The sequence below is a fragment of the Phymastichus coffea genome, unplaced genomic scaffold (genome assembly GCF_024137745.1).
Source record: "Phymastichus coffea isolate CEN01 unplaced genomic scaffold, Cenicafe_Pcof_1.1 PCOF00148, whole genome shotgun sequence".
Lineage (NCBI taxonomy): Eukaryota > Metazoa > Arthropoda > Insecta > Hymenoptera > Eulophidae > Phymastichus > Phymastichus coffea.
The window spans coordinates 291,161-315,053 of record NW_026706959.1 but is presented as its reverse complement, the minus strand read 5'-3'; the positions used below and the strand labels follow the sequence as shown (position 1 = coordinate 315,053).

Below are 23,893 nucleotides of genomic sequence, written 5' to 3'. Positions count from 1 at the left end.
CTCTCTCTCTCTCTTGAGCTTCATTATAAACAATCGCGCAAATGCAATTACTTCCCACAGCCACTGCTCCCGTATATTATGCCCTGATCTAATTAGCGAAACGCTCGCTGAAACCGAGAGATGCGTCAAGTCCAGTTAACTTTCACTCGCGAGCACTTAACGCGCTAAGTAGCCCCCCTCCGCCCTGCCGCTGCGACTTTCGACTTTGCCGGCTGACCCCGCATATACGTTTCCGCTTGCTCGCCGAGCTAATCTATGCCTTCAATTAGCACGCGACATTGCAACTCCATATACTACCCCGTTCCCGGAGAGCTTCTTATGTACGCCTCGTTCCACGCGGAATAACACGTACTACTAGACGGGCCACGCTGTCGGCCGGCACTTTCGCCTGATTTACACCACTTGGATGCTCCTCAGCTTTTGCGTCGCGTTTGAATTGATTGGTTGAGCACGGCCGAATGATTCATCGCTCCATTACCCTCATTACCGCTCTTCGCAAACATCTCTCCTGCTCCGCGCCGCCGTTCCCCAGCCTTTTCGAGTTTTCCCAAAGCCAATTTTCAAGTCTTTTCCTCAGCAGTCAAGGCAAGTGATAGAAATGACAATGATCCAACAAGTAACTCCCATTAATTTTATTCAACGTCCAGTTGCTCTTGCACACTGGTAATTATATACACAGAGAGTACTTTGATACATTACTCAAGAAAAGAAATAAAATTTACAATAACTTCAATGCTGCTATATTATCACGGTACATCAATTTGCTACACCCTTGCTTAGCTAATCCTTAGGTTGCCATGCTTCTATCTTTGGTTTGGTGGTACTGTAGGGCATGTAAGCCTTGTTTGTGCCTGATAAATTGGGCGTATGATCAGCCATCCACTTGTACTTTGGCCTGTACGGATCTCTATGTGGAAGTAAATCCGTCTTGTAATGCAACCACCCGTACCATTCCGCTGGAACTTGCGCAGCATCATAGTTCATACCAACATTTTCACTGTAAATCACCCATCGGTTCCTACCTGTGGATCCAAAAACACTATAAATATCGTTATCACACGCAACAACACTTACCCGGTAGTAAGCTCTCGCGATGGTCTCGCTAATGACATTACCGTAAAAGTACATATTATTCTCGTAATACTTGTTGCCATACTTGTCTTGACCAACCAAGTTACCAAATTTCAACTCGTCCACTCTGAAATGGGAAAAAAACTTACACTTTAATATCATAACATTAGCTGGGCCTAACCTCCATTCGACGTTCAAACAACAATCATCGATTTTTTTTGCATAAACAGAGCAGAGGATATTGTATCGTTAGAAAAATTGCTGATCAAACGTACCTATACAACGTACGTAACGATCCTAAGATCCCACCGTTGTGTTTTATACACTGAATGAAGTTTGCAATTTTGTCGAGAGCCAACCATTTCGCCATTTTGGAGGCAACTGGCGCGCTCCGAGTTACCGAGCGAGCAGTTGTCTTCGGAATTGTCGGCAGCCGTTGCAGGTGGCAGCACCTATCCAGCAGGAGAGAGCCGTAAACGCGTTACCTACCGAGACTACCGCGCCGTTTTTATGGCGCGCTCATATAAATCACGAGAGTCATAAAACTGTAAGTATTATAAGGTCAGACTATTCAGTAGGAGTGAAGTGTGGTGAATGCCGCGTGCACTGGCAGCGGAAAGCTTGCCCCACGAGCGCGTGCACTAGTTGTGCAAAAAGCGGCATTATCGATTGGCAATGCAAAGGTCAGTTCAATTAGCGGACCGTTGGAATTGGCAACGGTGAGGCGCGGAGAACGCGAGGTTTATTTTTAGGCGGCCTGCGGGAGAGCGCGGCCGCAGTCTCTGGCGGCTGGCCTTGCGCGAATGCAAATTCCGCGGAGTCTCGGGATCTTCGGTCACATGGCACCCGCTCAGAGAAGAGTCAGGCAGAGGTGACGGGGGCCGCACGCGGCGACAGAGAGGCAGAGAGATCGCTCCGATGCCAATCGCAGACGCGCGTCATCCGCGTCGCGCTGCGCTCCTTCGGCGCGAGATCACGCGATCGATCGGCGCGACGGCAGCTCGTAATCGCGCAACGTTTTCGCCTCATTTCCGTCGCGTCGCGCCGCCGATGGCGCGCGTTCGAACGGGACGCCGATGGTGCCGCGGCGAGGGGGGCGCGGGCCCGGCGTCCGGCGCGACGTCCGGCGCCCGTCAGCGCGATCGGGGAGCCGCGTTCGAATTGGCGCGCGCCTGCAGATATCTACCTCGCTGGCGGTCGTCAAGTGGGCCGCGCGCGCGCGCGCGCGACCAGTCGGTCAGCCGGGCGAGCGCCGGGGCGGGCCGCGCGATCGGCCAGTGAAAGGCGGCTGGGGCCGGCCGCGTGGCGAAACGCTTGGGAAAAGGATTGTCGGGATTCTGGGAAGAGCAGCCGATGCACCATCTTTGGGCGAAGCCGGCACGCTCTTTCCCAACGGTCGACAACGGATGACGAAAGAGGTCGGAGCTTGAGATGACGCGCGGCGGTCGCGACCGCGGCCATTCCGAAAATGTGCCATTGAACGCCCCCGAACGGCAGTCAAGCGACAAAAGCCCGATTCACGGCGATCGGCCTGCCCGCTTCCATGCAGCCATTGCAGCCATTCAATCCGATTATATAAACTGGAGTACTGCGGTCTGCGCAATGGCTCGATGGCCGGTTCGATGAGTGTGGCTGCGCAAAGTAGAACCGGTCATATCCGAAAAATCACTGATTGCCGTTCGGAAATTCGTTAGCCTTGCTCGATCTCACGGCGCTGCGGCGGCGAGTGGCTCTGGCGTCTCGGGCTCGCGCCTATCTTGCATTCTACTGGCAATGAGTCACTGGGCGATCGGGCGATTTTCGTAGACGCGCGAGCAATCCGAATATTTGCATCCTCGGCGCGAGCCGATTATCCTTTGCCGCCTCTGCGACGTGGAGGTACGGGCGGGCCGAGGGGGAACGGGGGGAGAAGGGCGACCGCGGGGCTCTAAAGTTTTGCTGGCTCTCCGTAGTTGGAAGCGAAAAAGCCGATAATAAAAGCGCGAAGCACAAAGCTCGAGCGGGCGAACGGGCGCGCCGCGAGAAAAAGAGAGGCAAAAGGGCGAGACGAAAGGGAGACGAAAGAGAGACGAAAGGAGCGTCGCGACGGCCTACGCGCGAGTCGTGCTGCTCGTGTCGTCGGCAGCTTTATTTGAAAGCTGCGCTCGCGCAGCGCTAGAGGTGGAAAGCTAGACCTTGGACGTTGAACGACTTTCTGTCTGGTCGGTCGCGCGCGCGCGCCCGCTCTGTCTCTGTCTCTCTCTCTCTCTCTCTCTCGCTCTCTCTCTCTCGCGAAGCCCCTCGCCGTGCGTCGGCAGCCGCGGCGAACTCTAAAATTAAACGACGCTCGGTGGATAAAGTTTGATCGCCGGCGCGCAAGTGGCTGCTGGCCGACGAAAGAAATAGCTGCGCGCGGCCGAGGGGGGAGGGAGAGCGGGGGAGAGGGAGGCAGCCGAAAGCTCGAACTGGCGCGATCCGCCGGCGGCCGAATTCACGCTCTCTTGGCAAACGAATTAATGGGCAATCTTGATCACGTGAGAATGGAGGCGGTCGTTGCGGCTATTAATCGGCGTTGATGCGATCAGTCCGCGGTGCGGTGGCAATCGTATCAGCGGTTGCGCGCCGATAAAGCCATGCGGTCTATTGATTAGAGGCGCGCGCGTGTGTCGCGCCAGGAAAAAGCATGACACATAGCGGAAGTGGCTTAATCAATTACCGGCGGTGCCGCTGCCGGGCCACACGGCCACTCGAGCATCTCTCGAATCTAGGCGAGATTCTCCGCAGTTGCGGCTTCTGAGCCGCCGACCAGATAGACCAGTTTCCTCCGGACTCGAATTTTCTCGCGCATCGGTGCAACCGGCGTGGCGCGATCGTTAGCCGGCGCGCTCGACTGCCGATTATCGCTCGCTCGCTTCTCGAACAGTCGCGGCGCGCTCGGCGCGGACGAAGGTCCGGCCGCGCGCGCAATTACGCCGCCGAGAGATTATAAGAGGCGGTGATTATACCGGGTATGCAGATGAGCGGCGATCGGCCGAGCGGGGCCAGTGGAGAACGAGCCGATACTGGTTCTCGCGACGGCTCGACGCGAGTGGCCAGCTGGCCGGCCGGGCGAACCAAGGATCGGCATCTCGCGGAGCGCAGCCGGGCCGGCGACGCCGCGGGGGCCGGGCGCGCTCCAATTGGCCAATCGATGGATGACCGATAAGGGCGCCGCTTGATTGCGCCGCGGCGGCGGACGCCCGGGGACGATGAGCCGTCCCGCGGCGATAAGGTCGCGCCGTCCGGGGGCTCGTCTCTCCGCCGGGCGCGCGCTCGCGCGCTTTCCTCAATTACCGGCGATTACGTCGCTCCCACTCGGCACCGCTGATTGAATATCGCTCCCAATTAGAGGCCGCGCGCCTCCGCCGGTCTTTTTCCATCGCGCCACGCGGCACCGCCCACGCCCGCGCGTCCCTCGGCCGCCGCGGGCGCGCTCCGGACGGCCCGCGCGGCCCGCGCGGCCCGTCCTCGCGGCCGCGCCGCCGGCTGCCCTCGGCCTTCTCGGCCGCGCTCGGCCGCGCTCGAGCGCGTCAGCGGCCGCCGCGGCGGTGGAAAATAGCCGGCGGTCGCGCCGCGCGCAATTGGGACGTTTCAATTTCGCGATGACGCGCGGCGCGCGGCTCCGCGCCGGCGACGACGAGCCGCAGGGGGAGGCCGGCCCGCCTGCGCAGCCCGGGGGCGGGAGGGCGCCGCGGGGCGAGCGCTGCGGCTCGCCGGCCGATGACAATCGAGGCAATCGAGGGCAGCCAATTCCGCGAAAGCCGCCGCATCGTTATTACGAACGAGCGCGATCAATTTCGAGGCTTTGTTCGGACTCTCCCCTTTCGCCGCCTAGGAGCCGCCGATCCGATGGACGTGCGCGCGTGACGGGCGCTCAATTAAGCATTAGCCTGGTTGCGCGGGCCGCGGCATCGGCGATCACTCGCGCCGATTTGCCCGCTCGCCGCTCTCGCTCGGCGCGCCGCGCCGAGAATCCGAGAATGCCGGCAATTCCGGCCTTTCTTTTCATCTCCGGCGCCGATCGGCTCGGCGCTCGACGAGTGGGCCACGCGCGCCGCTTCGTGGAATATCGCAAGCGACGGCATCACAGTGGGCGATAGATAAGCGCCGAGGTTTTTCCGGAAAGCCCAGGCGGCGGACCGCCGAGTCGCGGCGCAGCTTTGAGAGGCTATTGTGTCACGCGCCGGCCGGGGTTTTGCCGAATTCCCCGGGAAGTCCCCAGCGAGGGAGCGGACGCGCCGCTCAAGGGCCGGCCGCTCTCCCGATCGCCGCGGCCCACCCAATTTTCATCCAAGCGCCGGGGGGCCTCCCTTTCTCGCCTCCCTCTCTCGCCTCCCTTCCTCGCCGCGGCGCGCCTCTCTCCCATGATTCACGCCCGAGATCCAGCGCGCCCGCGGGCAATTGTTCTCGTGGCCTCGTGGCGAAGTGCACGTTTGCAAGCTGGACGTGCCGCCAGTCACGACTCGCAGCGGCCGCCTCGCGCCGGCCGCGCGGGCCAATTGCTCCAGCGGATGCGCTCCGGGCGCGCGATGCGCCCTCTAAAAATTCACATGCAAATGCGCCGCCGCCGTCGCCGCCGCCGCCGCCGCCGCCGGCGCATTTGTATGCGAGCCGCGCGGCCTCTTCGCTTGTCCAGCGCAGCGATTCTTCCGTCCGCGCGCTCCTCTGTTTGCACGCCCGCTCGCCGCGATTTAGAAAGCAGCGCGCCGCTCGGCTGGTTTTCGCCGGCGTCGACCGCTTTTGTTCTGCCCTCGGGCCGAAATCTGGAGCAACCGACGCAGGCTGTCGAACGTTTCGACAACGTTGCGTCAGCGAGAGCTGCTCTCGCGGCGGCGTCCCTTGTCGCTTCCACATAGGCGTCCTTTGCAATTTCAGCTCTGAAGCGCGAAGTCAGTGGCGGGCATGGAAAGTCGGTTCGCGTCTCGACGCGCGGATTCGCATGATGTTGGTCGAAATTCACTTTCTCGTCTAGTCGAGAAAGCGCGGCAGCGTGCGAGTTGCAGCACCTCGTTTGATTTGGTGACGTTGAAGGTCTCACCGAGCGCCGAAGCTAACGCGCGCTTCTATTGTTGGCAGCTTTTAGAAGAACGCATTAATGTTAATAAACAAAATTATTTTCGCGACAGAGTCACGGCTGGTGTTTGAACTATCTTTACAGGTGATGAAAACACAATGTCACGCAGTAGAAATAAGTTTCAAATCGACTAATCTGCAAACGGAAACAATGGTGCAGCTTTTATTTTTAATGTGCGCGCGCTATATTTCTAATGCTCGCCGCGCTTATTTATTTAAAGTGGAAAGTCTGCAGAAGCTGTAAAGGTTGAGCGACTTCAGCTTCGCGGAGCTCCGAGTCAATTCGAACTTTATCGATCGTGCTCGAATATCATTTTAATTTCAACCCGATCATATTGTTTGATCAACTGGAAAGCTCAAATAATTGGGTAAATTTCAAGGTTTAACGCAGTTTTTGAGCTATCGCGTGCGAAGTGTGTTGCAAGCTTGGAAGCTTGAACCACTCTAGAACTCATCGCCGTCTAAAATGCGAAAGTTCGAGCGGAAAACTCAGCTGAGCAGCGGGCTGCACCGAGGCCTATATAATATATATATATATATATATATATATATATATATATATATATATATATATATATATTATATATATACATACACACACACACCAGCGTATGGTCTTTCTTCTTGATGTCTCAAGAATAGGGTTGCCCTCGCGGTATTCAACAGGTGCAGGCGCAAAGTATCGGAGCATCAAAGATTTCCATATAAAATTAAACTGGAACAAGAAAATGCACACCTTTCGTTGATTCTTATAAGTCGTAAAGTAGTCGTTTGGTGGGGAAGAACAGTTTTGAACGATCGGACGAATTTCACAGAATTAAAGTAGCTTCGTCATAACTGTCGATCCTACACTGGGTGAACGAGTTTCGCCCGCATAATACGCAATAAAGTCCGTTAAGGAGCCTTTTGGATACGTTCGAGACTGATTTCGTCATTATTACCGTTATTCTTACTGTTATTGTTATTATTATTGTCGCTATTGCTATTGCGTTATTTGACGCAATCTCAGCCGAATGCGAGAAATGCGCGCGCGATAGTCGCGAACTTGGACGAGTGAGTCAGCCGCGATTCGCACGTGTTTTCCGGAGCGATGGCCAATAATTTCCTCGCAAATAATTGCACGTCCGGGCGAGATAAGGGCCGCGCGACGCCGGCCGAGGCGCCGGGGCCGCCGAGCACGCGCGGAGGATCGGCGAGCGATCGGCCGCGGGGGCGAGCCGCGGACGGCGGGTCAGGGCCCTCGGGTCGGGCGCGGGTCGCGAGACGGGCGGCGCGGCCGTTCGGCGATCTCGAGCGTCGGCCGCCGTGTAACCGGAGCGCGCGGCGTTTTTGCCGCCTCGCGACTTTTGCGGCGTGGTCAGCTGCGCGCGGTCGCCTACGCGCCCGAATTATCGGATTTCGCATCCTTGCAAGGCCTTTGGCGGCCGCGGCCGATCGGGCACCGCGGCCGCGGGAAAAGCGGCAGCCGCGCGGCAAAAAGGAGTGCGCAGCGAGATATCGTTTTGCTCGGGAATGCTCGGAATGTCGTCTCGGTCTCGCGCGATCGCAGGACGAGCGGCAGCGGAGGCGGCGTGCCCGAGCCGGTGGTGCGTACGTGCCGATCGGCGCCCGATAGGAGAAAGGCTCATAATCGTCATTTAATGGGCGGAACGCGTGCCGGAGCAACGATCGTTTCTTGCGATCTCTAGGCTACAGTGACGTAATTGCCGGCCCTCTCTCGCTCTCGCCTCTCGCGAGGCTCCGCGTCGCCGAGGAGGCCTTCCGAGAATCTCTCCTCTCTCTCGTTGGACTCGTCTCCCCCTCGGAAGCGGCCAACGGATCCGAGCCTCTTCCTTTTCTGCCGCCTCACCTACTCCGGCGCGAGCCTACGAGCGTTTTCGAGCTGCGGCTGCGAGACCGAGGGCAACTTCCGGCTCGCGTTAAATTTAACGACTACTCGATAATTCCACCGGCGAGAGCGCGAGCGAAACGAAGATAGTGAGCGGCGGCGGCGGCGGCGGCGGCGGCGGTGGCGGCGGCAACGAGTCGACCACGACAAGTGTATAAGCGGAATAAGAAGAAGAGCGCCACGAGAGGAGGTGGCAAGAGGGCGAGAGAGCGAGAGAGCCAGAGAGCGAGAGAGAGAAAAGAAGCTGGGAGTTTGCCTTGAAAGGAGAGAGGGAGGGAGGGTTGAGGGAGGACGAGGCTGGAGGGAGAGAGTCGCCGAAGCGAGCGTACGCGCTTTTCCGAGAAGACGACGGCGCTTCGGGAGTCTTCCCGAATTCGCCAGTGCCGTGCGCAGGGCTCCGCTGGCGAGGCCACGCTGCCACCTGCGCCTCGGTCTGCGTGCAGCATCGCCGACGGCATCGTCGCCGGCGACGGCCGAGCCGCAGCGTCTCGATCCCTTCCTCCCTCTCTCCCGCTGCTCGTCTTTCTTGCTTGCTGCTTGCTCTCCCCTTCTCCTCCTTTCTCCGCGACCTCTCGAGAACCGAGCGCACGCCTGCGAGGGCTATGAGAAATTGAATTAGTTGCTGGGGAAACCGAATGCCCCCACTCTGGCTTTCGAAGGCCAATCGGAAGGAAACGAGACAAGACGATTGTTGCATTTGAACGTATAAATGTACCGCCGGCAACAGGAGGCTCAGCAGTCGACTACAACCCGCCTCCTCCGAAAGGACACTCACGGATAGACTCTACTACTGGACCTGCACACTAGCGGCTTGCGCGCCCGCATACTCATAGTCCCGCTCGCACTCGTCTGGGAACAGCTGCAGCAGCCAACTGCGCTCCACGCTCCAAGCTCTCAAGCTCCTCCCGAGTCATTCAGTGGCGAATCCTCCACTTGCACCAGCAGACAGTGAGTCTCCTTCCTGTCGTTTGATCGTCGTCCGCCTTGCCTTCTTCTTCTTCTTCTTCTTCTTCTTCGTCTCGTTCTTCATCGTCATCTTCCTCTTCTTCTTCTTCTTCTTCTTCTTCTTCTTCTTCTTCTTCTACCGCAGCTGCTGTTTCTTCTTCTTCTTCTTCTTCTTCTTCTTCTTCTTCTTCGTGTTCTTTGCTCGCAAACGCGCGGCGGTGGCGGCCAGTTTGCCGGTTCTCCGCGTCTCGCATGCCCTCTTTCTCTCCTCTCTCCCTATCGCGCTACGCTACCCACACACGTGCCCGGCACTTTGCGCTCCGAAAAGCGCAGCGCTCTCTCTCCCCACTCCCGAGGGGCCTCGTTCACAGTCTTAGTCGGGCGCGCGCGACGCGCTCTCTCGCGCTCGAGCTCTTTTTGCTGATGCAATATATAGGTAGAGCTGCGACGAGCCGGGGTGGGAGAGAAAGTCGGGAGGCCGATTCCGCGACTGCTGCGTAGCGGCTATTCGGTCGCCAGCCGTCGATTATGAGGGATCCGCTCGGCAGCAGCTCCTCGGACGCGTCAAGACAACCGGCCGCCACCGGTCACCCGTCGCCGCGAACCAGCACCAGCAGCAGCATCGCAGTGTCGAATAGCAGCTCTCGATCGCGATTGCAGATGCAGCGACCAGCCAGAGCGAGCCTCGGCTGCCTGCTGGCCCTCGGCCTGCTCGGCGCGCTCGCGCCGGCCAGCGGCTTCAGCCTCAGCCGGACGCTGCACGACGTCGAGCAGGACATGGCCGAGGACGCCAACCTCTACTCCCAGGAGCTGCGCCTGGGCGAGGCGTCCGAGCTGGTGGGCGAGCTGCCCGCCGACGCGCGCAAGAACCATCTGGAGAAGTACGTGACGATCAAGGAGAGCCCGAGCAGCTACGTGAGCCTGGCCAGGGGGTGAGTACCCGCCCGCGCGGCGAGAGGTCGGCCGCGCGCCGAACCGGCGACCCACAGCGGGCTACAGCGGGCTACAGCGGGCTACAGCGGGCCGATGCCACTTGCAGGCAGCGGCTGGAGCTCAAGTGCGAGGTGGACGGCAGCCCGCCGCCGCGCGTCTACTGGGTGATGGGCGAGAACCCGGGCCGACAGGTGGAGCAGCTGGAGCGCGAGAGCGTGGCCGACGTGCCGTACACGGCGATCGCCCGCGAGCTGTCCAGGCTGACGATCGACTGCGTGGGCCCGCAGGACCAGAGCCTGATGCACTGCGTCGGCGTGTCCGGCGACAAGATAGTCATCAGCCAGCCAACGGTACTTAACGTCGAAGGTGAGCGACGCCCGCGCGGCCCTGGCGGCGACGACGACGACGACGACCGAGCGCCCGCTAACGCGCCCGACTGACCCGCAGGCGGCAACTCGACGTGCGACACCGTGGCCAGCGCGCCCGTCATCACGCGCCACCGGCCGCTCTACTTCTCCGAGATAGGCTCGACGGTGGTGCTGCCCTGCGAGGCCCAGGGCAAACCGCGACCGCACGTCTACTGGCTGGACGGCGAGGGCAACCCGCTGCTGGACCCGCGCTTCGTCGTGCAGCCCAACGGCAACCTCGTCATAGCCAACATCCGCTGGCAGGACATGGACGGCTACAAGTGCGTCGCCAAGTCGAGCCTCGGCGAGGCCGAGGCCATCACCTTCCTCTATCCCGCCGCCAAAGTACGCAACTTTTCTCTATTTAAGGGCATCTTTCACCTGTTCGCCATCCTCAAGCGCTTCTTCCGCAAGGCCATGCGCCTCTGACCCCTCCTCGCCCACTCCTCCTCCCTGCCGCCGCCGCCGCCGCAGCCGCAGCCGCCCCTGCCCCTACCCCGCTAGCTTTCGCTCGCCCAACCCTCCGCCACTCTGGCATCACCATTCGCCCGCGATAACGTTCAGTGCACCGCCGATATACGTCATGTCACGCGCCCAATGCAATGCAATGCAATATGCAATGCAATAATCATCATCCGATCGATCACCATCTCTCATGAACCTTCCAACAGACACGAACAAAACGATGAAAAAGCCAAAAAAACTGGAGTTAGAAAGAAAACGAGGAATGTTTGTACGATTGCAGTCGGAGTCGGAAAAGAGGAAGGCCAATGCTCTTTGAGAAGACGAGGACGAGGATGAGGAGAGAGAGAGAGGAGGCGGCGGCGGCGGCTACGTGCCAACGATCGCCGCGCGAACGGCTTGCTGCCTCTGATGCTGCTCCGAAAACGCCGAGGAAGCCGACCGAGCCTCCCAGACCTAGCACGACTATCCAACTGATTATTCTCTGTCTGACGCGCTGTTGATTCTAGAGCGGCGACGATATGCTTATACTATTACCGAGACTACGAGACAGTTAACGAGGGAGCGAGCGAGAGAGAAAGAGAGAGCGTGAAACAGAGATAGAAAACACGACCTACCACAACGACAACCAGCGATGTTTATTTAAAGAGAGATCCCCGACGATTCTTCATCTAGTCACTAAACGTTTATTGCCCGATCTGCACGAGTTCGGCAAGCAGGCTGCACCCGGTAACTTAATTCTTTTGCTCTAGTGGCAAACACTTAATGTACATTCCGCTTTAGATAATATATATATATATATATGTATGTATATACATATATATATACATGTTATATATTATTTTATTATATATATTATTGTATTAATATTGATTATTTTTATTATTATATGGTATTAATATTATTATTTGTAATACGTAATTGCATACGTGTATCGCAAAGGGTCTAGCGGTTACCGATACTCGGCGGGGGTTCGTAATCAGTCTATATTGTCTCGGTACGCGCTCACGCGTATATCAAGTATTTAGTTGAAGGTATTTTCTCAGGATATCGTGTGCGCGACTCAATGCATGACTGCTACAATATTTGCTATTTAATTATTATATTATTATATTTTGTGTGTATTTCCGAAAGAGAAAATTATAGAGTTGGATATTGAGAGAGAGAGAGAGAGAGAGAGAGCGAGAGAGAGAGAGAGAGAAAGCGAGAAAAAAAGTACGGCTCTAGAGAAAATCTTTTTCCAGAGAGAGATGTACGCGTAAAACGAGAGTGAGAGAGTGAAAGAGAGCGAAAGATAGATTGATGATTATTTTAATTGAAAAGCAACGAAACTTTTCTCATACTCGCTAGTTTTTGTCATTCACCGTTGTTCCTGAATTTGTATTTTAATGACAAAAATTATATTTAAGTTTGAGAAGTATATAAAAGTTGACGCTACAATAAAACAGATTTATCCTAATTGTAAACTTAAGATTTATTTTGTTCACCACTTCACACCAGTAATTTTGCACCATCAATCCGCATTTCAACTAAACCTATAGGTGTACTCATACCTACGGGTATTACGGGTAAAAAGACACAAAGGCTATGTTTCTTTGTTTAAATATCAGATAGACTTTTAATAATCACACATTGTTTATAATATTTAGTACTCGATGATCTCACTTACTTGTTCATCATAGCCTACATTTTATTTTAATCTAGAATATTCAGTTATTCTCTGTCGCAAATGACGCTGCATATACAAGCCAAGAAATTTGTTACAAACGTACGATTACGCGCAATGTCGAACATGTATCTACAGTGTAACTGCTCGTAGGCAGACCTTTTTCTTAAATTTTATTACGAAGGAAAGATCTGTGCATCAACTACAAAATAAATATCCTCGTTTAAAAATTCACACAAATATCTTATCCAAAGCCAAATGATAAAATCGCATCGTCACCAACCGTCTCGATTCGCTAGTTGCTTCAAAACACTTGATAGACCTAGATATCAAACGTAGAAAACATAAATTATACAACGTTACGCATTACAAAGTTAAAGTAAAACTATTTTTCATCGCGATCTTTCCCTCGCATTTATTTCTCTCAAAATGTACAAGATTGTTTCGTAAAATACGAAAAGTACACACAAGCAATCATGAATTTTCAACTTAAAATACGACTCTGTACTTTTCATTTTGTACAATAGATATCAATGCTTTACCAGCATTGCAAAGTCTTTGTTAGATAAAAAAAATCTCAAACTACAATGAAACATTAATCTTTAAACAAAATAACTTACTGCAGCTAACTTAATAAGGATAACAATTCTCTAACACAGAGGTCACTTCGTAATCAAACATTCTACGTCTCAATAATTTTCATTCATTCCAATCTTATCTCGTAATAAATTAACATTAATAAATCTGTTAAGAATTTACAATCTTTTCGGTGGCTTCACTTTTCTCATTTCACTCCCATTCTTCATTCCATAAAGATGTCCTCGATGCTGCATTTCCGTAGCAGTAGACTATATTATATACCGCAAACACCGAAAAAACAGCCAAAATAAACATAATAAATTAATAAAATGAAAATTCGTTATGCTAGTTATTAAAATAATAATCAAATAAAGAGAAAAAAAAATAACAAGTGCGATTTAAAAAATCGTAACTATGCCGTTCTTTTAATTCATAGCTTTTACACGTCATTTCCTTTTATCGAAAAAACGTTCTTATTAGTGAACGCTATCATTTTTAAAAGATTTATAGATATAAATTTTGAAAAAATTAACGCTATATCTTTCGCGTTGATTATTCTACTCCTGCTTATTTAAGATTCTTAATTTTTATAAAATTTAACAGTAGATTTTCAGAAACACGTCAAGTTATATTAATATTTTTTTTAAGATTTCCATGGTCGACTCGTCAGAATCGAGTTTCAAACTTAACTCACCAAACGTGATCGCACTCTTTTAGGTAACTCTTCTTCAAGACTGTATATATCGCTACGTTTCAATTGAAGTGTCGAACCATCTTCGAATGAGACCTGTAACATTTCAATATCAAGGTGAACTTAGAATGAAAATGACTCAATTGGAAATACATTTATCCTTTAGTGAATAGTTACGAACCGTGTAAGTTATCATGTGATCAATTCCAGTAAACGTAGCAGGGTAGATACCTTCTTCTTTCCAATTGACCATTACTTCTGTTCCGATTGGAGGAATCTTTCCTGGTTCGTAACCCTGAAATAAGAGTTATTATTTTAATTATATTTGGGTTATGAAAGCCCAAGAAAACAGAGCATTTGAGTTCTGAATTCAGCAGATGAATTTCAAAGACTTGAAGGCTCAATATAAGCGTTAAAACTCCGTAGGCTGATTCCAATTAGCATTAAACTTTGAAAATTTGAATTCGAAAATACAGCAAAACGTAAGGGCTCAAGTAGACTCAAAGCTTCAAGCCGAGCGCGGGCCGAGCCATTGAAGATACCAAATTACACTCTACAAAATTTGACATGCTTTGGGTTCAGATTAATACTCACAACTACATCTTCTGGCGGGAGATCATTTGAAAAACTTTCATCCTCAAAGACTACGAAAAAGCAAATGCTATCTGATATGGAAATAACTTCGGCTTTATAGTATCTCGTATTCTTATGCTTGGCGTAAACCATTTCTCCTTGCCTGATGGGTATTTTGTCTTGACTATCATGTTTATTACACAGCACCTAAAAAGTAAAAAGTTCAAATTTACTAAATTTCCTCAAGGAAAACCGCTTACAACGTTCATCAAGATCAACGAGTCGGCATTCGTCATAAGTTGAGGAGTTGACGAGCGTGTGAGTAAATGTACGAATACAAGTTCCCTGACCAAAGTCAATAAAAGAAATTTATCCGTTGACGAGTCATAACTGTATTGAATAACTTTAACAAGACACGATAAAGCTTCTCTCGTGAACGCATGATTGTAATCGTACAAGGTTACAGCGCAATTAAGGGCATATCATTGATCGGACACTCATTTCGTCTCGTTTATTACACGAGTAATCACATTCAAAATCCCGACTGAACATTGTTACGCAATTCAATCAAGCCATCAATACACACCTCTAATCGACTTCTCTCGGACGTCGATTTGGCAACAGTTGCGCCAGTCAAGAGGGCACATGTCGAATGGAAGAGGGCATCGCAATGTTTGTCATGGCACTTTAAAAACGTTCCCGTAGACTGCTCACAATGGCAACATTGGACTTCACCTACGGGCCTGTGGATACCCAGCACATTTATCGGCTCTTTATTTACAGGATCCTTGAATCTTGCGCTCAACAGAAGTGCACATAGTACGTGTACCCATTGGCTATCGCTTGTTCTTTTCAATGCTCCACCTCGTATTGGACATAGACAACACATCTGCAAAGATAAAATATTGATATTTAGGATGATAACGATCGCTTATAACTTCACAATTGAATTTTAATAATGCAATAATCCTTACAACGCTTGGCATGCCAGCATGACAAATATCACAAGCCCAGTTATGCAGATCTGGTGGCAGTACTGTCACTCCATAACAAGAAGCATGTACTGTCACTTGACAATTCCGACATCTTAGCAACTTGTTGATTTCAGGTTTTGTTTTCTGTACTAATGATGTTGCTGCAAAGAGATCAGTCGACACCTGAAATTGAAAATTATAATTTTCATCAATAACTGCTGCATCGCCGTTCATATATGTGGACTACCAAATTATTTCTTACCCATATAGGTGACGTTTCCGGTAATACTGTGGGTTTGCTGTCTTTCCAATTAAAAGGCATTGGCTTACTGCCTTTGTGGTTACGTAGCGATAGCGCCGCGCAAATGGAACAGTGTGGTACGTGGGCACTCCAATAGTGATTGAACCCTTGTAAAACACTGAGATCTGGTATGCTCGGAAAGAGCATTGGTTTTATATGTTCTGGTATACTGTAAGTACTGCGTGTACTTTCATCTTCAAATTCACCTTTGAATTCTTCGTTCATTGTCATAGACAAACTACAGTCAGAGCTAGTCTCAGATTCAATTTTTGATGCAACATATGTATGTAGATTAATGTTGTCTTCCATCATTGACAAAGATTTCTTAATAATCGATATTTCCGAATCATTATGCTGCTCGGATGTTTTAAGAGTATTCACTTTTAGTTTCCTTGGAGTTGCCTGTTTACGCGGTGATCCGAAAATGCTTGTACATTTAGTTTTGGGAATTAATGTGACTGACACACCTTCGCGTGACAAATGAGGTGGCAACATGTCCACTTGAGTGTTAGATTTTGGTTGGTTAAACGTTATTTCTTCGGTTAACAAATTGGAGACAGCGTTCTCTAATGATGTTTGTACTTGAGAATTTGTATCGTTACTTTCTAAAATGTCGCTGTTTAATAATTTCATTTCTCCTGCAAACTGAGATAATTGACTACCTAAATTATTTTCAGTTTGAGAATGAATCCTCATTAATGAAGACGGCTTAGCTAAAGTAACGTTAGCTATGGCTACATTTGTCTTTTCAACGACATTTTGAAAATTGGAAAAAGCATTATCCCGAACAGCTTTTTGTCCATTTGACAATGCACCAATTGAATTGTTTAATTCTAAATTTCTTGATGTATCTTTATTGCTATTGAAGAAATGCATTTGATTTCCAATCTGCCAGTGATTTCCACTTATAGTTGAATTTGGGACCTTATTATTGAGACCAAATTTGATTCGTTGATCAGTGAGAGAATGTCTAGCTTGAAAGGGATTAGCTATTTGAGGAATCAAATTTCTGTTTTGACTAAAATTAGAAGAATCTAGACAAACGTTAGTTTCTGCATTGAATAAAGTGTTAACCGGTTTTAATTTAGACAAATCATTTGAAATAATAGGCCATGTTGTATTATTCAGAACTGCACTCATTTCACTGGATAGTGTCGGTTCGGTTTTACAATTCGGAATATTACTATCCTCGCGTTGATCACTCTTTATTTGGAGAACTGGAGGTTTCAGAAAATTCTTTTTCATATTTGAAGATCCTTTTGGCTTATTCGATTTTGAACGTCCGCCATTTTTGTTGCTAAGTAATTGCTTATGTGTAGGACTATGAGAAGCAAGCGATGAATGTATTTCGTTATTTCGTACTTTGCTTAATGGAGAAAAGCTTGATCCATTTGAATCGAAACTCAAATTCTTAACGTGAGATTTTTGGATGGGACCACCGTTAACTAGTTGCCTTAAAGTATTAACATCAGAAACATCTAACACTGACAAGCTTGTTTTAGATTTATTTTTCTTTGAAGCTTTTGAACTGTGTGATTCCTTGATTTTAGGTGATCTCTTCTTTTTAGGAGTTTTTTCTCTGATTTTACTTTTGCTATTCAAATTTTGAGGGGAATAATTTATGTCATTATTTATTTCTGGATTGCTCGTTATGATGTCATCTAGAGTACTGAGAGGATCTTTTGACGGACTTTCTGATTTAAAATCTGGAATATTCATACATGGAACTAATTCAATAAAATTTTCATCCTTTGGTATCAACAATTCTTCCTTTGGTACTGTTGGCTTGTCTTTAACTTTCTTAGGCAATTTAGTCTTTATTTTTTTCTTTGCTGAACTGGGATCATTTGAAATAGATTTTACGGGTCTATCCATGGCAAAGTCTGGCAAAGTTAAGGTTGGAGTATTTAAAAATGCTTCTTTAATCAATTCAGGTTCTTCTTTTGATAAATCTGATGAAACACTCGATTTCGTCGAGGCAACTTTTAATTTTGATTTTCTTTTATCTGCATGATTTTGTGATTTCCGTTTTCTTTTACGATTTTTCTTGCGATTGTACCCATCATCATATACATTAGCCTCTGTCAAATCTATAATAAAAAAAATTGAAATTAAGAGAAATTTATAAACTTAAAAAAAATAATAAACACCAGTACTAAAATGATTTTTACCCATTTCTCCAGCTTTTAACCAAATATCTTCCAAAACTTCCAATTGCTGTTCATCAGGTTGATCATCTAAAACTTCACCATCTTCCATTTCTAAATCGTGTAAAACTTTTTTAACGTCTGGAGGAATATCTGGTGTACTCATTTCTGCATTAGAATTGATGATACTTTTTTTACGATGAATAGTGTGTCTTTTGTTCTTTGGTATAACACCGCTAAAATGAGCTGACCCTTCTGGTTTCTCAAGACACAAAAGGTCTATTGCAGTAGGTGGTGGTGCAGCAGTTTGTCTTGGATCTTCTGGATGAGGCCCAACATCTTCACCTCTTAACCATAAATCATATCTAATAAAAAAAAGAAAGATAGCATTGATCAGTAAAATTTTTATGGCTCAATAGTTTTAAATAGGTTTACTGGATTATGTAATTTCACTCTTACCTATCTGGTTGAAAACGTTCAACAAAAGTTTTCATTGATATTTTCACCATATCAGAACTACATGTACATTGTGTAGCTCTCTTTCCATACTCAACCCATCGAGGTGTAGCAAAATTTGTAGACTCTGCACAATTAAAACCATGATTGAATCCTGCATGATATCCATATGGAAATGTAATCATTATTTCACCAGCTTCTTGAGTAATCTAAAAAGCATATCTCACGTAAATGACAGTGACAAAATTTTTATTTTTAATATTAATTAATATAAATAAATGACATACCTTATCATGAGGAATTGAATATTGTTTTAATACTGGTGGAGATATTAATGACATTTTGTGACGAAGAAATGCAGAGCAACTTTGATAGCTTGAGGGGAAAAATCCATTAGCCAGTCGCTCAAGCCTTCGTCCATGTTCTGGAGGTATAGCATACCAAGTTTTAGGAGCACCAAAATGTAAGTAATTTATAGAATATAAATCCATGTCTTCTGTATGCCATGCAAAGGTTGTCTTCCACATCCCAAAATACAAATAAGCTGTGTTAACTCCTTCAATAGAGATACCATAATCTTTATTAACATAATCTAAAATTGTTCCAAGATTATTTATATTCCACTCTTTAACATCTGGATCTGTCAATGTCCCAGAAACATCTGCACCATATATAGGTGCAACATATGTAATATTTTTCCAATATTTTCTTTCTAAATCTTCATAATCAAAATGTTTTGGTGTTCTATATCTCTCAGAATGAGCAAGTTTTTCATACTCTTTTACAGTCATTGATTTCTTCTGAATATTGATTTGCTGATACAGTCCTTGTTTACCAGTGACAACTTGACAAATGGGTGCTGGTATAGTTAATTTTATGTCATCTGTGTTGTAACCCTGTTTTCTTGGAACCCATTCTGGTGGTGGAATCACTTTTGCAACACCAGCTTTATGTGCATTCTGGCTTTCCATATATGCAATATATTTTGAAAAATCTTTAAACTCTTCATACGTAGGTCGAAAGACCTGTATACGTGGAGTTCCGTGTGATGTATTACTAACCATTTTTATTGTTGGATTTTCTAATTAAGTAAAAAGGAATCACATTATCTAGATTTCATGAAGTATATTATGTATATTGTCCATACATATTATTAAACTTGTCACTTGAAATTCAGGTCATAGTAAGATGTTTTACTCCTATTACTGAAAAAAAAAGCAAATAACTAGTAGACAAATAATACCTTTAAATCGAATTTGAAAAATAAGTAAAATATTAAAAAACAACAATACTAATGAGTAACTCAAATGCACTTAGCATTTGTTTATTTACTGAATATGGTTTTTGGAATGCATGATGTAATAGCATTAAAATTAAAAAAGCGTGAAGTAATTAAGTAATATATTAATAAATATGTATAATTAACCTTATAAATATAAAATAGAAATACTAAACATTCCAAACAAGGTGATAGTGCAAAAAATAGTGTAACCAAAAGAAAAATATCTTGCCTGTGGTAAAATGGCACTATTGTTACAAGTCATCACAGAAACTTGCGTTGGTAAGGAATGACCAATTGATAAAGAAAAATAATATATTGGTAAAAACGGAACTATCAGCAAAATCGAACAGCATAGTAAAAAATGCAGACGATGCAAAGAAAGTTTAGAAAATTCGTGTAAACAAAATGGATGACTCGTTTGACAGGACATGCACGAGCGAGCTTTGCTTTACCGATCGGCGTCGTGCAGGTTAAATCTCTCTCTCTCATCACTAGGTTAAGTAAGAATCTGTTTAGCTTGAAAGAGATCTACTTTATCGATCGAACAGGTTAACCAAAATAAATTATATATACATGTATACACGCGGATATTAATGTATATGTGCAACACTTTTAAAGAATCAACAGCTTCAATTGTTATGATAACAAGTGTAAAGAGAAAAGCCATTGGCCGAGTCACAATATAAACACTTACCCTTCTTTCTGAAAAATAGTTTGTTCTGCGGGGACTCTTCACCACTGACCAAATAATTGGAAATATCAGAACACACTGCCGTGCACGCTGCTGCTTAATTTTGACTCTTTCAACATTTGCGATTAAAACTTTCCTGGCATCGATTTGGTTTGGCCTCTCGTTCCTTCGTGTACCCTAGTCACAACGTTGGCAAGATTGTCCTTAGTTATCAGCAAATAAGTAACAATAGCCTTGCTTGGCTTAGATTTTGGCTGAAGATGCAGTGCGGATAGCTGGTGGTAGCCTCAACACTTGAGGTGCGTAGTTACGAGTATACAAATTGTTATTTGAGATCAACGTCAAGCGTAGATCCTTTTGGATGCATCGATTGAGCGTGATTCGCGACTTAAAATTTGTTTTCGAGTGAACTGCAGGTAGCCAGGTAGGCAAGCGCAGGCACGTTGAAAATTGATGAGAAACACACAAGCACAGAAGCACAAACCCTTGTACTGAAAGTCAACGATGATTTCTTTGCCCGCTGCGATGCTGCAGTGGGCTTGCAACGTACCACTCGTGATATTTTTTATTCAAGGATTGTACAGCATCAACAATACTACAATGCTTCGTACCTAAAACGCACTCGACACTCGCAGGGACTCTGCTGAACTCCGCCGCTGACTCTGTGCTGCCGCAGCACAGCGTTCATAGCACTATCTTCTGTCTCGGTCTTTCTCTCCACCCCCTACCGCATTGGTGCTCCTGCGCAAGCTTGCTTGCTGTCTCTCTCACTCTTTTGGCCTGTAGGTCACGTACGCACCATATTATATAGACCAATATACACTATACTATATACGTATCTATAGTACAGTGCATCTTTCTGCCTGTACCCATCACCTGCCGCTGACTCCCTAAATTCACGAAAAGATGCTTACCTGATTATTCATTATTTTCAGATGTGATTTTATAAATAAATATGAATTTTTTGATAGAAAATCCTTTTATTTGATCCCAAAACCTAGTTAATACAAATTTCTCTTGATTTCCATAACCATTTTCCCTATCTGCGTGACAGATTAGGGCAATATATTGCTTAATCAGACTTCCGAGATAAAATTTTTGATAACAGACCTGCAATCGCCATTTGTCATATTCTGTCTGTGTTTATATTATATTGTATTGCACACCTTCGAAAGCAAACAATTTCACTGATATAATGGAATATCGGCTTCACGCAGAGTCGAGATTGTAAGTAATTTTTGTTCTTCACATATGATGATCGACGATTAAAGAAATGGAAATGAATATTTAAAAAAAATTACATAAGCAATAAAATAACTGAAAATTTTATTTGTAATATAACTAATAGAAATTGCTATCTACATAGTACGATTCAAAATTGTTCCGATATAATTGACAGTGTAAATTTATTTCAAAGCAATTATAAATTTAATCCTAAATAGTTTTTGCGAAATTGTTTATAAATTATCCAATCAGGTGAATCTCTGTCATCTTTCAAAACAAGATGATCTCCAATATCAAGATAATACAAATGCTCTGGGGTCGTCGGCTTCCATATAGTTGTAACGTAATGACTATCAGTTTTAGGAGTGGGATTGCTGGAACCAATATATCACGATGTCTCAAATTAATTTTGTTTGTAAACTGATAATACGAAAAAATATATAAATAAAAATGGATAAAATGATAGCTCACCCAGTAGCGGCAAAATTGAACCACATTCTTACGAATCTTTCGAGCGTCATTCTATCCGCAGAACCCTCTTCGGGACATTTCGTAAAAGTCCCATCAGCTTTCATGTAACTTATGTGAAACATGTACGATAACTCGTCAGCGTGTGCAACTCCTGCAACATGCAGTACCAGCGTGTAACTTATTTCTTTTATATGTGACGATAAATATTTGAACTATCAAACCTTTCACAGGTTGCGGGCCTTCATCGTAGGAATAAAATGTGGGCTCGTTTCCGCAATACGAAAATCGGTACACGTAAGTCGGAGCTTTAGCGTGCCCATTTCTTAAATCGATTACTTTTCGATCAAAATTTACTGTTAGATGAGTCAGTAAATTAATCAAATTCCAAACAGTTTTCGGACTTATCCGTTGATTTTTCAAATAATATTCTTTTATATGTTCTATTATTTTGTCAGTTTCGCCAGAGTTGTTCAGCATTAACGAATTTCTTATGATGTTGTCTATATGATCATCATAAAACGAAAAGTGTTCTTCATCTTCACATAAACCTGGATATTTGAATGCAAAGTTATATACAGTTTGATAGCAGTTATAATAAAAAAATTTGTTCGCACGTACCAGCAAATCCGAGAAGGTCCTCGTTGATGGTATTTCCTATTATTATCGGTATATTCGTATCGTTTTGCAATAATTGACCCAGTGGAGCTGGAATAAGCGGATCTTCGCAAAACCTTGCGTCGATCACGGGCCCGTAGTCACAACGACCTAATATCACGTTTTCCTATATACAAGCAGTTGGAACTACTCGAAAATATAATAAAAAAGAAAAAAACATCCATTTTTTTCGTACCCATTTAGTTGACAAATGATGTTCGACAGACACGAGCTTTTCTGCTGGCACAGAACGAAGGAACTCGACTACTTCAATTGGATCGTCGGAATCACATCCAAAAAGCGTAGCAATTTTGAAGCCATTTAAGAACGGTTTTTTGGTGTTTTCCTTAAGCAAGTGCCTGAGTCCGAAAGCTGTGCCACTTTGTAAAATAGCTTTGTGAAACAGTCCTAGATTTTTAGGAAACAATGATATTGACATTGAAGAGTAATGGATTGATTGGATGTATCGAATGTATAGCAGTGAGGCGCACGATGCGCGCAAAGCAAACCTTTTGCCGCAGGTAACAAAGTTAACAAATGGCTTGCGACCGAGCCGGAGCTATTGCCGAAAATAGTGACGTTCTCGGGATCTCCACCGAACGCCTCGATATTTTGTTGAACCCACTTGAGCGCGTATAGAATATCGCGCAAGCCTTGATTGCCGGGAGCTACTTTGTGTCCGAGGTTCATGAAGCCTGAAGCCGAAATAACTTGTTACCAAAAGACTCGATAACTCGATTTATCATTTGCATTTTACCGAGAGGCCCTAATCTATAGTTGACACTGACGAGCAGCAAGTCCATAGTGACGAAATAATCTTCGCCGTAAATCCAATGATTTCCTGAACCCTCGACGAAACCTCCACCGTGAATGTAAAACATCACGGGCCTCTTGTGAGCGATGGCATTTGTGTAAACGTTCAAATACAGACAGTCTTCGTTCCCGATCACCTTCCACGGTCTCGGCCCACTGGTTTGGTATTGCGTAGCCATGTCGTTCGTGCGTTTCGATGCATCCAGTATTCCCGACCATTTTGCGGGAATTTGGGGTTCCTAGTGTAGTGCACAAAAATGTGTCTCTCAGATCGTTTGCATTTGACGTGGTGATTGAAGAGCTCTGCCAAGTCTATGCTTGTTACCTTGAACCGCAGATGGCCGAGTGGTGGTTGCGCGTACGGTATACCAGTAAAAGCCAAGTACTTTTTTCCTAAGACGCTTTCACGAGTGATCCCTTGGATCTTGCCATCGCTAATCGAAATTATAGGCCGTTCCATATTCTTCGTAGCAATGCAATTGTTCCAGTCGCGATGCTCGTTGTGCTGTCGTGTTACTGAATCAAGCTATGCTACGTGCTGTATTATGTATTCCTCGCCATTTATCGCTATCGT

The 23,893-nt window shown here is 46.8% G+C and overlaps 4 protein-coding genes across 5 annotated transcripts; 1 reads left to right on the top strand and 3 right to left on the bottom strand.

The window, feature by feature from the left end:
* Positions 1-626: 626 nt before the first annotated feature.
* Positions 627-1,505, bottom strand: LOC131672333 (probable NADH dehydrogenase [ubiquinone] 1 alpha subcomplex subunit 12). The gene is made up of 3 exons (XM_058949480.1): positions 1,347-1,505; positions 1,116-1,198; positions 627-1,022 (listed from the first exon to the last, which is right to left on the bottom strand). Exons 1-3 carry the CDS (start codon positions 1,439-1,441, stop codon positions 781-783), a joined length of 420 nt encoding a protein of 139 aa, XP_058805463.1. The 5' UTR covers positions 1,442-1,505; the 3' UTR covers positions 627-780.
* A 7,271-nt stretch (positions 1,506-8,776) lies between these two features.
* On the top strand, positions 8,777-12,236 carry LOC131672312 (neural/ectodermal development factor IMP-L2). Of its 2 annotated transcripts, XM_058949451.1 has the most exons (5): positions 8,777-8,998; positions 9,656-9,927; positions 10,035-10,294; positions 10,376-10,680; positions 11,081-12,236. In XM_058949451.1, exons 2-5 carry the CDS (start codon positions 9,656-9,658, stop codon positions 11,114-11,116), a joined length of 873 nt encoding a protein of 290 aa, XP_058805434.1. In that variant the 5' UTR covers positions 8,777-8,998; the 3' UTR covers positions 11,117-12,236. The 2 variants fall into 2 exon arrangements, with proteins under 2 accessions (XP_058805434.1, XP_058805433.1); XM_058949450.1 differs by lacking the exon at positions 8,777-8,998 and having other exon boundaries at positions 9,460-9,927.
* A 129-nt stretch (positions 12,237-12,365) lies between these two features.
* LOC131672311 (lysine-specific demethylase 4A-like) lies at positions 12,366-21,016 on the bottom strand. Its single transcript, XM_058949449.1, has 12 exons — positions 20,161-21,016; positions 18,472-19,389; positions 18,188-18,393; positions 17,753-18,093; positions 15,543-17,671; positions 15,281-15,463; positions 14,893-15,195; positions 14,328-14,513; positions 13,915-14,028; positions 13,737-13,829; positions 13,223-13,311; positions 12,366-12,785 (listed from the first exon to the last, which is right to left on the bottom strand). The coding sequence occupies exons 2-12, from the start codon at positions 19,246-19,248 to the stop codon at positions 12,695-12,697; spliced, it is 4,512 nt and encodes a 1,503-aa protein (XP_058805432.1). The 5' UTR covers positions 19,249-19,389; positions 20,161-21,016; the 3' UTR covers positions 12,366-12,694.
* A 231-nt stretch (positions 21,017-21,247) lies between these two features.
* On the bottom strand, positions 21,248-23,807 carry LOC131672332 (esterase FE4-like). Its single transcript, XM_058949479.1, has 8 exons — positions 23,645-23,807; positions 23,264-23,558; positions 23,016-23,201; positions 22,703-22,914; positions 22,471-22,633; positions 22,074-22,400; positions 21,853-22,003; positions 21,248-21,755 (listed from the first exon to the last, which is right to left on the bottom strand). Exons 1-8 carry the CDS (start codon positions 23,777-23,779, stop codon positions 21,578-21,580), a joined length of 1,647 nt encoding a protein of 548 aa, XP_058805462.1. The 5' UTR covers positions 23,780-23,807; the 3' UTR covers positions 21,248-21,577.
* Between the last annotated feature and the right edge of the window lie 86 nt (positions 23,808-23,893).